Here is a 14,096-nt window from a genome sequence, read left to right on the forward strand (position 1 = left end):
TTATGACGATTTCCTGTTGGCTCGGTCAAACACAGATGCTGAAAACGTCTCTTCATCTTTGGGGTCGACCACATCTGAACGTTAGCAGCTCCGAGTGACTCGTCTTATTTTGAATCACTGTCTTTTTATATTTCTATTTCAACTGTAAAGTAACTTTACACGTCTGGATGCAGCATCAGGCTTCGTGCCAGCTGGCTCGCTGTAGCTGCTGTGTTCGACCTTTCTCAGAGGCGATCAGAAACAACGCTGAAAACATCCACAACACCCACCACTTCTCTGCCTCCACTTCTACAGACTCTAGACGCAGGATTTTAATCCATGTCTGCCTCCGTTTCTCCGTGATTCACTACTTTTAGGACTCGTTTTCTTACCGATTCGGCCGGTCGGCACGGCTGTAAACGGATCAAAACTTTGGCATTTTGTCGTGCCTCTCCGTGCAGAAAAGAATCCCCTCCTGCTCTCCATCTGCAGTTTTCACGCTGACGCGACGTCACGTTCAAACAAAACACAAAAACATCTTGTTGGCCTGGCGGAGATAAGGCCGAACTCTGGTGTTTGTCGGACGGCTTTCATGCTCTCATGGAAAATTTTGTGATTCTCTGCAGGGGGAGTTTGAAAAACGTTTTGCATGAAACACACAAAGTCTCGTGTGATTTTCCTCGTACTGTCGGACAGCGCCTCATCACGCCGTCCACAGATCAGTGAGAGCTATCAGCTGCATCCGGGCTGGAAAAGAAAATCTGGGTGTTGTTGGCTCTGCTGTCCGGATCTGACATTTTTAGTAAAAGCTGTTTTTTTCAGCTTTGTCTAACCGCTGGTTCTCTTTTCGAGCACGAAGCAGAGGTGTGATGTTGGACTCGGTGCTGCAGCTCACCTGCTGGTTCCCAATCAGCTCCCTGCGGCTCCGACTCGCTCCGGCGTTTTCCTGCTGCTCGAGTCGAGTCCCGACACCTGCTGAGCGACAGCAACACACTCAACAAACAAACAAACAAACAAACAAACAACAGCAACAACGCTTGTACTTCCGTTTTATTGTTCTGAGAAAATCAATACCAAGTAAAAAATAAATTACTTCCTTGATTTTTTTTTTTTTTGTAACGTGTCCTGGTCGGAGGTGCGGCCGGTTTTAACTCCTCGCTGACCTGAAGGCCTCAGAGACGCTGACAAGACTTCCAAGATATTTGAAAAAGTTTAGCATGTGCTTCAATTTTGGGCAAATAAGTTCACTCTGAAAGAGAAAATATGACATCCACAGGTGAATAAACAAAGCACACCTTTTTCCAAATAACTGGACGTGTCTTTATATAACTGATCTCCAGCAAAGAAACAAATTTAAGAAATCAGTCTCCAGTTTCTACATAAAAAATGAAAAATAACCCCAAACACTTTTCTTCTGGACAGATGGCGTCCAGTTTAACTTAAATTAGCTCGGTGATAAATGTTACAAATGGAGGCAGAACGACTGAAACACTAAACCAAAAAAAAAATCGACCGTCAGTCTTTAAAAATCAACTAGTTTTTCGCTCCTGTTGTTTCTTTAGTTTTCCATCGGCAACACGACCAACAGCTCCCATCAGTTACAACGACATCAGAAACCTGAAAAACTCAAAATACATTTATGAAGAAATATAAAAACTCTGTCTTACATGAGCTGTTACTGTTTTTACAACTTATTTCTTTTCACCAAACTTCTGAAATGCAGAGCAACATCAGTCTGAGCTTAATACTGCGACAAAAAGCGACTCCTCACCGAACACTGGAGGAAAACTTAAAAAACAAAAAAGATCTTTAAATGTAACAGTAAAATGTGTCTACGGCTCTATGAGATTAAAAATATCATACATCACATGATAAATGGAAAAACAAAAACATGCAAAACTTTACATAAATAATTTTTTCTTTTAGTCGTGAAGATAAAAGATAAATTTGTCTCGAGGGAAACGACCTGCTGTAGAGTCGGAGAGACTTAAAAAAACAAAGAAAAAGAAATAAAAAAGATTAAGATGCAGGTTTAGACTGTCGGGGTGAAAAGTTTGAGAATTTTCTGCAGACGAGACAAAATCAATTCACTTCCTGTTCCCCCAAAAATCTGTCATCTGAGCAGAATTTCACTTCGTTAAGCTGTTTGTCGACGGAAACGTGATTATTTTGTGCTTTACTGTGATTGGCTGAGCGGCCGCAGGTACACGAAGAAGCTAACTCACCTGTCAGCAGCTCGGAGGTAACGTGTGTGATTTAATTATTTCAGTATTTTAGAAACAAAATGGGAAAATATTACACTGTCAAATCTGACAAGGTGATCTTACGTAAAATAATTTTGTAAACTGACTGCCTTGACAAAGGAAAGTAAATATAACTATTAATCTTAATTTATGTTCACATCTAAGTGTTAAATTTACCAGAAATTTAGCTGTAATTACTTTATTTTGTGAAGTTGTTGCAACTTAAGAATGACAATGAAATTTCCTTCTTCTTTCGAACCGGAGCAGCTTCAGTAAACTAAGTTAGTCTGACTTAACTCGATCATCACAAAGAGGAATTTGCGATGATGAAGTTCGAAGATTAAGGCAGATTTATTTGTCATTTTTTAATGTAGTTTAGAAAATCAAATTAAAATTTGTCACTAAATTCTGCTACATGTTTTGGAGTATACTTGGTTTACTGAAGTTACTGTAAACTTAGAAAGATCATTTATTTGGACAGTTTTAGGAACTTAGAAAGATTTGATTAAATTTCTCATTTTCAGGTTGCAACAACTTCACAACTTTAAGTAAACTCAACAATTAGATATAAAATAAATATAACTTAAGATTAACAATTATATTAACATCATTTTTAAAGCCAATTAGTTTCCTGATTTCTTTAAAGTAAAATCAACTCGTCAGATTTTACAGTGAGGTCCTAAAACTGAAAAACTGAAACAAAACGTTGGTGATATTAAAAAATAAAGAGTGACACTGTTGCTTGTTTGTTGTCTAAATGTGTAGAAATATTTTGTTTTCGTATTTCTGCATTTAAAATTTCTTGCAGACGGTTTTAGGAGGCACTTAACCAACCAGGCGAACAACAAACAGCAGAACTGAAAGCGGAAAACTTCTCTCCGATCGATCTGATGACGAAATGTTTGAGGAACCGAAAACAGCGGACGTACTGACTGAGAGACGCTGTGACGCTGAAAGATAAAAGCCGCTGAATCTGTTTTAAGACGACCGTCTCCTTGGAGACAAAAACAAAAACAAAAAACAAAGTAAACAGATTTTCTAAATTCAATAGCATAGATGAGTTAAAATAGTCCCAGCCTGTGACCCCCCCCGTCCCCTCTACGATGTCCATAAGAAATCCTCTACATCAGGCACTTGTTGATTAGTTCATAACCGCCCAATCAGAAGCAGCGAGCGGTGCTCCGTCCTCCAATCACGTCCTCCAATCACGTCCTCTCATTTAATTAGTCCGGGCAGCGTCTTCGCTCCTCTCTTTAGTCTCCTCTTCGGCCCGAATGTCTCCTCCTCTCCCTCCAGGCTCCGGGCGCTGCGGTGGACGCCGGGGGAACTCAGCTCGATGTTGTCCAGCGCCGGGTCGCCGGGCGCCACGGGCCGCGGCGCCGGGTAGTTGGGCTCGTAGTAGCGATAGGGGTCGTCCTCCTCGACCTCGCCGTAGTTTTGGAAGACATTGGGCGGCAGTTGGACTGCGGGGACAGCGCTGCGTTCAATGACATCCTCACCATCTGCGACGCCAACCAATCAGGCAGCGAGCCAGCCAGAGCGCCAGGCGGACAGGCAGAGAGTCAGTGAGCGCCCAAAACAAAGATGGCCGACCCCCGCCACCACAAGGAAGCAATGTTTTGGATTGGTTTGTTGGGGTTTGATTGGGTTAGTGGGACGGGAAGAGGGACAGGACGGGATGAAGAGACACAGAGGGACAAAGGTTACCAAAGGTTACCGAGGGTTACTGAGTCAGGGTTACCATGGTTACGGACTGAGAGCAGAGTTAGAGGGAAGGATAAATTTAGGATTAACATCTGAAAATTGAAATGAAGTTTCTCGTGAGAAGTTTTGTGTAAATGTCCGTAAGTGTCATCAGGCGGTCGTTAGATTTGTTATCCATTAATTCACATTCAAACTGTCAAAATTAAAGCTTTCAATTTAAAGGTTTATAGACACTAAAGGTTAAAACAGCGTGCAACATTTATACTCATAAGTTGTTGTGCAGATGAGCTTTTAGGAACTGAATGTATTTTTTTAGTTTTTCCTGTGTTTTTTTAAAGGAGAGGCACCGGATGATCGTAATCTAGGAGAAAAAGTGAGGAGAGGACGATCGAGTCGGCGTGAGATCAAAACGTCTAAACTCGGTCCTGTTCTGCCAAATAAAGGTCATATTCTGTCATTTTCTTATTCTCTCTATTTGAGATAATAATATTCTCGATAATATGCCAAAATACTGAAAATATGACCAAAAGAAATGATTTCTAGAGCAAACACCCGGAACAAAATAACTGTTTTAATCAGCATAAACACAACAGTAAAGAAACAAAATAAAAACGACTCTCAGCGATTTAGTTTGTAAATAACAGGAAATGGTATGAATTTTGCTCTCAGTCACGCTTGTTGTTGCCGTGCGTGACGTCATTATGTCAACAGTTTGGAACCTTGCCGTTATCAAGGTGTGATTTTTCTCATCATATTGAAAATGAATACGGTATTATCCGACAGTGAACGTAGCTACACGTACTGTGTGTATCCTGAGATATCAACACACTCTCATCCGTAATCATCAAATATCGACGCTTAGTCAGCGCCGCTCACGTCTGAACATGACGACTCTTACGTTGTGTCTTTTCAAAATACACTTCTGTTTTCACAGGAAATGTAGAAACTCAAAGTCATGCAGCGATTTTTGTTGTTGTTCCCTGCTGGCTGGGCAGTTTCGGTGCTTTAGATGCACACAGTGTTTTTCGAAATGAACAGTGTCGGTGAAATACTTTGGTTATATGTCTTCAGACTCAGCAGAAACGTGCATGATCACTCTGATTAACTCTTAGGATGAAAATGTGCCGTTCATCTCATTTTGGTGTAATTAGATTCCTCTCTTTCCCTGTAAACCTCTAACTGTCTCATCCTCTTCTTTGCTGTCGATACTGTTTTACATCACGTGAAGGCGGAGAGAGGCAGCGGCGAAGCTGGTCAGCTGATGCAGTGACATCACTTGGTCACATGTGGTATTTTCTGCAGCTTCTGCAGCAGTTAAAGCTGTTTTTTTAAAGCTATTTTTGTCTTTGTCAGAGTTTTAGAGCGGCTCAGTAGTCACTATAATACTGTGCTGAGGGTTAGGAGGAGACAGATGACAGACAGACAGACGGACGGATGGAGAGACACAAAGACAGAGGAATGATTACAACATGCAGACGTTACTCACATGACGACCCTGCAGGCTGCGAGGCTGCTGTGTGACCTTTAACCTCAACACACAGCAGACGTTAACACGGTCATGCATGTAAAGACGAGTGAATGAGTAAAGACGGCTCATGTTGGGTTTTCTTTGGAGACACAACCGTCAGAATGATTCTTCATGAATATATCTGCAGTGTTTGAAAAGGCACGTGTGCTGATTTGTGTATGTGAAGAGACTTATTTGGCGTTAACCCTTTGAAACTTGAGCAAATTGGTCTGTTTTTTTTTTTTTTCAAAAACATAGGGGGGAAGGCAATGACACACTTTTTAAGACATGGCCCAAAAAATAACAAATAAATATTTGAAAAAATTACCACAAAACAAAACAAAAACAGACCCAGATAAAGTGCTGAAGAAAAAAGTATTTATTGTGTGTATTTTATATTTTTTCTGTAACATAATTTTGATTATTGCAGATATAGTTTTCTATATAATTTACCTGATTGTTTGGATTTATTTTTTTTAATAATCCTGTCCTTTTTTTTTTAACCTTTTTTGGGCAAATTCTGGGAAATGTTTTTCCAGGTTGCTGATTTGCTGTTTCACTCATGTTCTCAAAGAAAACAAACCAAATCGCTCAGTTTTCAATGAGTCAAACAGCTTGTGAAAAGCATCTGAACGCACCACAAGAAAAACTGATGTCAATTCAGTTTTCAAAGGATTAACGTCAAAGCTGTTATATCAAAATTTACATTTTTTTTTTCCTGTTACGGCTGAGAAAATTTGCTGGAGAGCAAAGTAACACAGATCTGATAGAAAAGCTGCCGGCGCTAATTCTTTGTGAACGCTGCAGAGTGATCTGTTGCACTTGTGTTGAGTTGTGGTGTATTTAATGATAAATGAGTACAAGAAAACCCAGCATGCAGCATCTTTCCCTGAACTGACTGAACCCAGACTCAGTGCAAAGATGCAGAATTCAGGCAGTGATCTGGTTTCCATGTCGTTACTGTTTGCTGATGTTCGTAGTTTCAAGCTTAAAGGGCCGTTTCACCCAATTCAAAGTCAACATATTAATCCCTTTTACACTTCCTGTTCAAGGTGGGACTATCGTAGAGCTGTGTCATCTCGCTGTTGTGTTCGATTTAGGAATATAGTTTCCCAGGAATGAGGTTTTTCTGTAAGCCGACACAGAAGTTAGCTTTACCCTGATTCCCTCTTTAAAAAGCCTACGGGATTTTTCCATTTGATTTTAGATCATTGCAGAAAATAAATTCTGTGGTAAACAAACGTTAATGATGCTTACATGTGTTGTTGAGCAAGATAATCTTCACAAATGAACACCACTTTCAGGATTCTTGACTCCTAAATGCAATCACCACAAGTAAAAAGCTAATGCTAGGCTAATACAAACTACGCTACAGTCCCGTCGCCATGGCAACGAGGCTGTGAAGCCGTTTTTGGCTTGATGTCGCTCTGTTGCAGCTTCCGTCTTCATTCACTGTGGGGTATTTATTGACGTATTTTATGTCGTAGAACAAAACGTGAAAGTCTCGTTAGCGTGTGCTAACCACAGACCTTTTTTAACCTAAAACATGTTAAAAAAAAACTCCACTGACTCAGCAAAGAGAGAACCAGACGTACCGAAACGCTCACAAATTCAAGGTTCTGTACAGGAACCTTGAAAGAGTGGTCTCGGCTCAGATCGAGGTCTGTAACGATGTAATCGTGTGTGTGACAGGTGTGACGCTTTGACGTGTTATGTGTCCGACTCACTGCAGGAGAATAAAAAGTAGCTATTGACGAACTTAAAGGGGAAGAACAGCAGCTGCAAATGTCTGCAAACTGGTAAAAAAACATTCAGGTCCAGGAGCTCCTTTTCCTCCGAGCAGAGGACGAGATCAGCCTCCATGTGACAGAAACGCTAAATGATTGTTATTGACATGTGACGTCACTGTTATTGTTTCATGTCACACTAAAGCCAAACACTGATGTGTTAAACGTCACGCCTCTATTGGTTCCACGACGCCGGCATGCTGTCTAAAATCACACACTGAAGTGAAATGACGCTGCTGTTGTTTTGTTGTGTAAAAATCTAAAGACAGCATAAAGAAGGGACTATTTTCTCACTTAGAGCAAATGTTTTGATTTCAGTAGCAGAATTTGAGATCCAGTGAAATAAAAAAAACCTTCATCTTTCAGGATTTGTTTGCTGGTTCTTATAAATGTTTACATCGTTTTCTTTGTAATGATTTGGGTGAAGTGACCTTTAGGCAACTATGAGGTGAAAAAAGAGACAAAAAGGAGCTCAAAATGATATGTTAATTGTACATATTTCAAAATCACGATGCATATTTGAATTTTTCATGCGAGTCAGACATGCAACCTGAACACGAGCAGAATTCTGTATCCTGACACCGGCTGTATTTCAAGGTGTTTCACCTTCAAATACTCGGAGAGGGACGGGTGACTCCCGTGACATGCAGCCTGTTTAACTCAGCAGCAGCTTTTCCACATGAAAAGAAACCGAATGAATTAAACGTTTCACTTGACGACCCTCAATCCAAAAGACATTCTCAGTAAAACAAAAAAACTTCATGCTCAGTTACACAGCTTACAGTGTTGAACAAGCTGATGGCTTTTAACTAAGATATTTTACACTGATCATTCTGAGTCATGATTGGATACAGTAGAAGCAAAAGACTAAATGTGTCATTTTTGTGTAAAATAAAAAGTGAAATGTTTTGTTTCTTTCTTGCTTGAACCTTCAGTTTCTCTTGTTTCAGCCTCCTCGCTCTGCGGCTGTGATCACACGGCCGGATACGATAACCAGGAAACATCAGGTGCTTTTTGTATTTATTAACTAATTAAGTCTTAAAACTGCTGTAGTGATATTCATTTAAATCTCTGAAACCTGAGCAAATGGGTAGAAGGCAACGAGCAATGAAAGAAGAAATTAACAAAATATTAGCAAGAAATTAGTAAGTATTAGTAAGTACAAGAAAACGATCTAAAAATTTGTAAAAAAAATAAAATAAAAATAAAAATAAATAAATAAATCAAATATAGAACTTAAGAAACAAAAAAACAAACCACAAAACAAGGAAATTAACTGGAAAAAGTGCTCATCTTGTAACTCTTTTTAAATCTGGAGCTATAATAATTATAAATATAGTTTTTCCCTAGATTTTTTCGTTTTTCTCTAGCTGCTTTAAAATAATTTTCAAAATCTATGAATTTCTTGCATTTATTCACATTCATTCCTAAATTGCTCGTTGCCTTTTCTTCCATGTTTTTGAGAGAAACTGCAGCAGTTTTCTCAGGGTTCAAAGGGTTAAATACTCGTCAAAGGCGTCTGGAAGCAGCACAAGAAAAGAGGTGTCGCTCCAGGTTTCAGGGAGTTAAAGCGACCCTACGTACCTCCAACGTTGTAGCCCACACAGGCGTTCTGGTCGCAGTAACCCGGAGGCCCAGCAGAACCAACAGGTCCTGGGACTCCAGGCCGACCAGGGGCTCCAGGATTTCCAGGTCGCCCTGAGGGACCCTGGCTGCCAGGTCTGCCCTGGCCTTGGGGACCTGGGAGAGGAGGAGGAATTCATTAAAAAAACGACCAGGAGGTCCAGATTGAGAACTCCTGCTGATCGGTGAGGTTTAATGTACCGGGGGGTCCCGTGGGTCCTCGGGGGCCTTGGACTCCGACGCCTTGAGATCCTTTCTCACCCTTTTCTCCTGACTGACCTGGAAACACAAACACACATACACACACACACACATACATACACACACACACACACACACAATAGTCAGTGTCACATATTGGTGAAATATTAAGAGCTCGTGTTTAATCTGTTTATTTGGTCACTTAATGATAATTTTTTCCGAGTTTATTTTCTCTGTTTTCCTGTAAATAATCATGTAAAACTGTAGATATTTGATTTTGGGTATGTGGGTGTATGCATATATGTGTAATTAATTAGAGAATAGATTTAAATTAATAAGGAGGCTGTTTAATTAAACTTCGATGACTTTTGGAGAAGAGGTGGGATTAAATAAGTTTCCTCTCACTCCTTTGAAAAATATAAACTAATGTGTTTGACAGTTTCTTTTGCTTCATGTTTTTCATTGAAAATATTAATTCTTTTGTCTGTCTGCTTCTTTGTACGATCAGTTCTCTTTTTCCTTTTTTACATGTTTGCAAATCAAATCAAAAAACTCGACGAGGCTCGACGTTTTGCGTATCTGCTGTGTGAACTGTCGTCTCCACTTCACCTCTTTCTCCCGGCTGTCCGTTCTGTCCGTTCTGTCCCGGGAAGCCGGGTCTTCCTGGGGGTCCCTGCTCTCCCTGTGGCCCTGGACTTCCCGGCCTGCCAGGCTCTCCGGGGGGTCCCGGCACCGTGCGGATGGACACCGGCGGACTGGGCGCGTGGCTCAGGATGGAGTTGTAGCGAGCCATGTGGCCTGGAGACAAGAAGAGGGATGAGTGTCCAGAGACCGGTCCGAACCGGGTGACATGTTCAAGTCCTAACCACCACAGAGCTCATTCATGAACCTTTTATTTAATCTACATTTTTACTGGAATTAAAATTGGTGTCCTGAATACAGCACAGCACACTTACATTGGTTTCTGTTTTTAACATTAAAATGGGAAAAAGATCCAATCAAAATCAAAATCTATCATTCATACAGGCAACTGTGATATAAATAATAGTATTACTATAGTTTTTTGAAGAAAAGAAACAAACAAGAAACAAAGTAAGAAAGAAAAAAGGTAAAGTTGGTTTTAATATTTGACAGGAAAAACAAAAAGTAATAAAGTGCACAGATTATTTCTTGTACATCTACACACTTACAATTATTATCATTACATCTCCCGTCCTGTGAACAAATTTTGTAAAATCACGTCCGTGAACATGTTCATACGGGCCTCTGAGTTAAGACAAATATGTTCAGTAAAACAGGATGAGATCCTGTGAGAACGAAGGAGGCAGAAAAAGAGACAGATTTTAATTAAAATAAGCAAACAAACAAAGGTCTCTTATTCTCCATTTACTAAAACCAGGGCACATCCCAAAATAAGTAAGCAAATGAAGTAATTAAAAATCAAAAAAATTAATAAAATCTTTAACTCAAACTCGTAACTCCTCAAACCCGTAAACAAACAGAAGGTGCTGTGACTCACTCTGAATGAGCTGCTCGCAGACCTGCCTGGCGATGGCCTGAACTGATGCTGTGGACTGCAGGTCGCCCTGGAAACACACACACAGGCTGGGATGAGTATCGCTCAGGTTTTAACGGTACTACTACTCTTACAGATACTGCTCACTTAACAGAACTTTAATCGGCTCTTTTGGGGTTTTTTTTAAGGAAGAAAAGAACCAGCTGATGCATTTTGGTGTTTCTGCCCTTATGTGCTCAACAGCAGCATCGACACCAACTCTTAAATCCGAGTTTCCTTTACAGATTTGCACAAAACTCAAGCGATATTTTCAAAATGTCGATAAAACAACCTCGAGATGACTGTTTCCACTGAGTGATGTTCTGCGACTTCTCCTCTGACAATAACATCCCAGTAACCATGGCGATGGATGTTCAAAACATCAGCAGCTTTATTTCTCGTGCAGCCACCGAACTAGCCGTCATTATTTCCCGTCCAAGGCCACGTAGGCGTGTTATGGAGCCATGATGGAAAGGCGAGCCCCTTGTACGTGGGAGCGGACACGTATGAGGGATTTCAGGGAGCTGATAGTCCACGATTTCACAGAGGAACTGTGGGTTAAAAACTTCCGGATGATCTGCTGTTATGTGATGTGATGCAGTAACAGCTCTTGTAGCTCCTGCTGCATCATGAGGGAGCCTGACAGCAAACAAAACCTTCTCATTGCAGTTTTGTGAAATACGGCTTTATCAGTTGAAATACCACCTCATAAAAGCAAGGAAACTTTCTTTGTGATAACTGGGAGCTTTTTTATATACTGACTGAATAAAATACTACTACTACCCCGAGGCAGGAACTTGTTTCACCACTTTAAAGGTTCTTAAAAACTGTCCGACAGGAGCGGTTTCTGCAGCGGAGACACGTACCAACGGGCGAGACCCCGAAAACTCCCCCCGAGTTCCTGCAGGTTTCCTCCTTTACATAAAACGAGCACAGTGACAGATCCACTCACCCGTTCACCTTTGTCTCCTTTGCTCCCAGGAGGACCCTGCAACACAGAAACGTCAGTGAAAAGAGGAAAAACACAAACCTGCGAAGGATCGAACGCTGCAGACACAACCTGTTCAGATTTCAGGGAGCGCGCGGCGTTCCTCAGGTTGAAATAACAGTGAAAACATGTTCAGGATTCTGTCTCTTCACGTCCGACACGACAGCACGCAAATCCTCTTTCAAACCCAGAATCCTTTGCTTCTGCTGTTTCCTGCTTTATCTCGATGTGATGCATCCTGATCAGAGTGTCAGGAACATTTGTTATCTCTATCATGAGGCAGTTGTGGCTTTAAATATTGAACCTCTGATTATCGTTTCCTGGTCAAACTGACATTTTACAACTTGAACTTTTGTCATTGTTGACTTTTTTTTATTAATTTATAACCTGAGCAGCAAATCCTTTATGCACTGAATCAAGCTGCAATCTTTTTAATAAATCATATCGATAAGCTTTTATGTATGTGTCACTAAAAACAAACAAACCCACAAGAAACAAACAGACTCACAACTAGTCAAAATAAACTTTGCAGTCTCTCTCCACACAGCCCAAAATCCAACACTCACAGCAAAACAGTGAAGGCTGATGAAGAGGACTTCAGGTACGACGAAACGTGACACCCGCAAACGTAATTAACCTCAAACGCGATACAAATCTTCCTCTTTTGATGTAATAATCCCACAGATGTTGCTGCCTACAACAAATGTGATTCTAAATTTCGTGCAAATGTTCAGAGAAGATATCGATATGAGGAACATAGTATAGATGTCTTTTCTGGACATTTGCAGGAAATGTAGCATTACGTTTGTAGTAGGCAACTGCTGCTACGTTTGTGGGAAATTCACAAAGTTTGTGGGATTATCACATCAAAAGCAGCAGATTTGTATAACGTTTGTGGTTTGTTACGTTTGCGGGTGTTACAGGAAACTTGTTTTTCATTTTGAACTGTCCCTTTAATGTTTCATAATGTCTCTAAAAAACGTGTCATTTCCAAAAGCTGAACTATGTTTTCGGCTGCTAAACTCACATGAAGACCTGCGCTTGGTAATTAGGAAAGGAGGGCTCTTTGCAGTCCGCCCACGTATCTCTAATTACACGCTTGACAACACTTTTATTTTTTTCTCACAGCGATACAGAGTAATTTGTCAGCAGTTTGTTTCACCTCCTACAGAATCTCATTTCGTCTTTGGCGCTGCAGTCCAAATGTGATTTACTGCGTGTGAACATTTCATTTAATCAGGAATAAATGCAGAGGCAGAGGGTGGTCACATACCGAGCTAAACTCTGTTACCGCGGTGAACGATGAGGTAAACACGGAGCAGCAGCTGCTCGTCAGGCGTTTCTGTTCGGGATGATGTCTGTATGCAGACGGACGTACTCACCGGTGGTCCCAGCTCTCCCTGTTTTCCTGGAGGGCCTGTGTTACCCGGGGCCCCCGGGGCTCCCGGCGTCCCCTGAAGAGACACAGACAGATTTGAATTATTTTTTTAACCCTTTGAGAACTGATTACAAATAACTCTAAATTCTAAAAAAAATAATTACAATGATTATGAATCCAGAGTTTTGGACATTTTTTTCCTTGTTTCTTTAAATTAATTTTCGATATTTATTTTTTAATTAGGGTGTTTACTGGAGACTGATGGCATTTTAACAGGTTGTTTCCAGTTGTTTTTTCCACAGCAGCCTTCTAATAAGCTCCGGTTCAGTCTAAAAACTGTATGCATGTATGAATGCACAGTATTACAGTACATTCAGTAGTACAGTAAATCTACTCACACTGTCACACAGCAGTGGATGTAAACTGTGACATTAGTGACCAAAGTAGAATAAAAATGATTTTCAGAATGATTTTTAAAATGTGTTTTAATACAAAATACAGTCTTGATTCTTCCCCGGCCTGTTTCGAAGGGTTTGAAAGAAAAATCATCCGCAGCTTTAAGGTGTTTTACAGGATTTTGGTCCAGTTTGATCATTACGACAGCGTCAACTTCAAGCATCTTTAGCTGACACGATGACTGCTGTCTCGGTCAGATCTTCCCAAAAATATATAAATATCGTATACAGCTGGACAGCAAACTGCAGCTCGGTCCGAATCAGCTGCCAGACTCATTTTACTCGACATTTAATTTCCACTTACGATGGTTCCTGTTGGACCCTGTCTGCCCGGCGGGCCGTCTTTGCCCGGTAGTCCCTGTGGATGAGAAGATTTGCTGCAACATAAACATGTTTGTGTCCATTCAGTATTTGGGACAGTACTCCTCCTGATACTTCCAGTGCTCATCTTTATGCTTTTATTTGACTGTATTGTCATTCATTTGTAAAGCCCCTGATCATCTGGTGAGAGGGGCTTAGGACAAAGAGGGGTGAGCTGCAGGAAGACGTGCGCCTTTTTAGTTAGCCTTTTTCAGAGTAACTCACTCTGGATCCTGCAGGTCCTTCTCTGCCTGGAGCTCCAGGTCTGCCAGAGACTCCCTGCAACACAAAGAGCAGAGCAGAGGTCGCTGCAGGT

The 14,096-nt window shown here is 40.9% G+C and overlaps 1 protein-coding gene across 3 annotated transcripts in view; it reads right to left on the reverse strand.

Annotated features, from left to right (window-relative positions):
- Nucleotides 1-1,011: 1,011 nt before the first annotated feature.
- The window catches only part of LOC121957675 (collagen alpha-1(XIV) chain-like), a 211,820-nt gene continuing 198,735 nt past the window's right edge, over nucleotides 1,012-14,096 (reverse strand). Inside the window, exons 41-49 of one of the 3 annotated variants that reach the window (XM_042506398.2) lie at nucleotides 14,006-14,059; nucleotides 13,725-13,778; nucleotides 12,970-13,041; nucleotides 11,552-11,587; nucleotides 10,564-10,630; nucleotides 9,654-9,842; nucleotides 9,045-9,122; nucleotides 8,805-8,960; nucleotides 1,012-3,724 (exon numbers count right to left, since the gene is read on the reverse strand). In XM_042506398.2, the coding sequence (XP_042362332.2) occupies nucleotides 3,438-3,724; nucleotides 8,805-8,960; nucleotides 9,045-9,122; nucleotides 9,654-9,842; nucleotides 10,564-10,630; nucleotides 11,552-11,587; nucleotides 12,970-13,041; nucleotides 13,725-13,778; nucleotides 14,006-14,059 (993 nt within the window). In that variant the 3' untranslated portion in view covers nucleotides 1,012-3,437. Of the gene's footprint in view, nucleotides 5,317-8,804; nucleotides 8,961-9,044; nucleotides 9,123-9,653; nucleotides 9,843-10,563; nucleotides 10,631-11,551; nucleotides 11,588-12,969; nucleotides 13,042-13,724; nucleotides 13,779-14,005; nucleotides 14,060-14,096 lie in introns of all 3 variants that reach the window. The other 2 variants (XM_088090334.1, XM_088090332.1) reach the window with 2 other exon arrangements.

This window comes from Plectropomus leopardus, chromosome 17 (assembly GCF_026936395.1).
Source record: "Plectropomus leopardus strain MGB_pleo_1.0 chromosome 17, ASM2693639v1, whole genome shotgun sequence".
Classification (NCBI taxonomy): Eukaryota; Metazoa; Chordata; class Actinopteri; order Perciformes; family Serranidae; genus Plectropomus; species Plectropomus leopardus.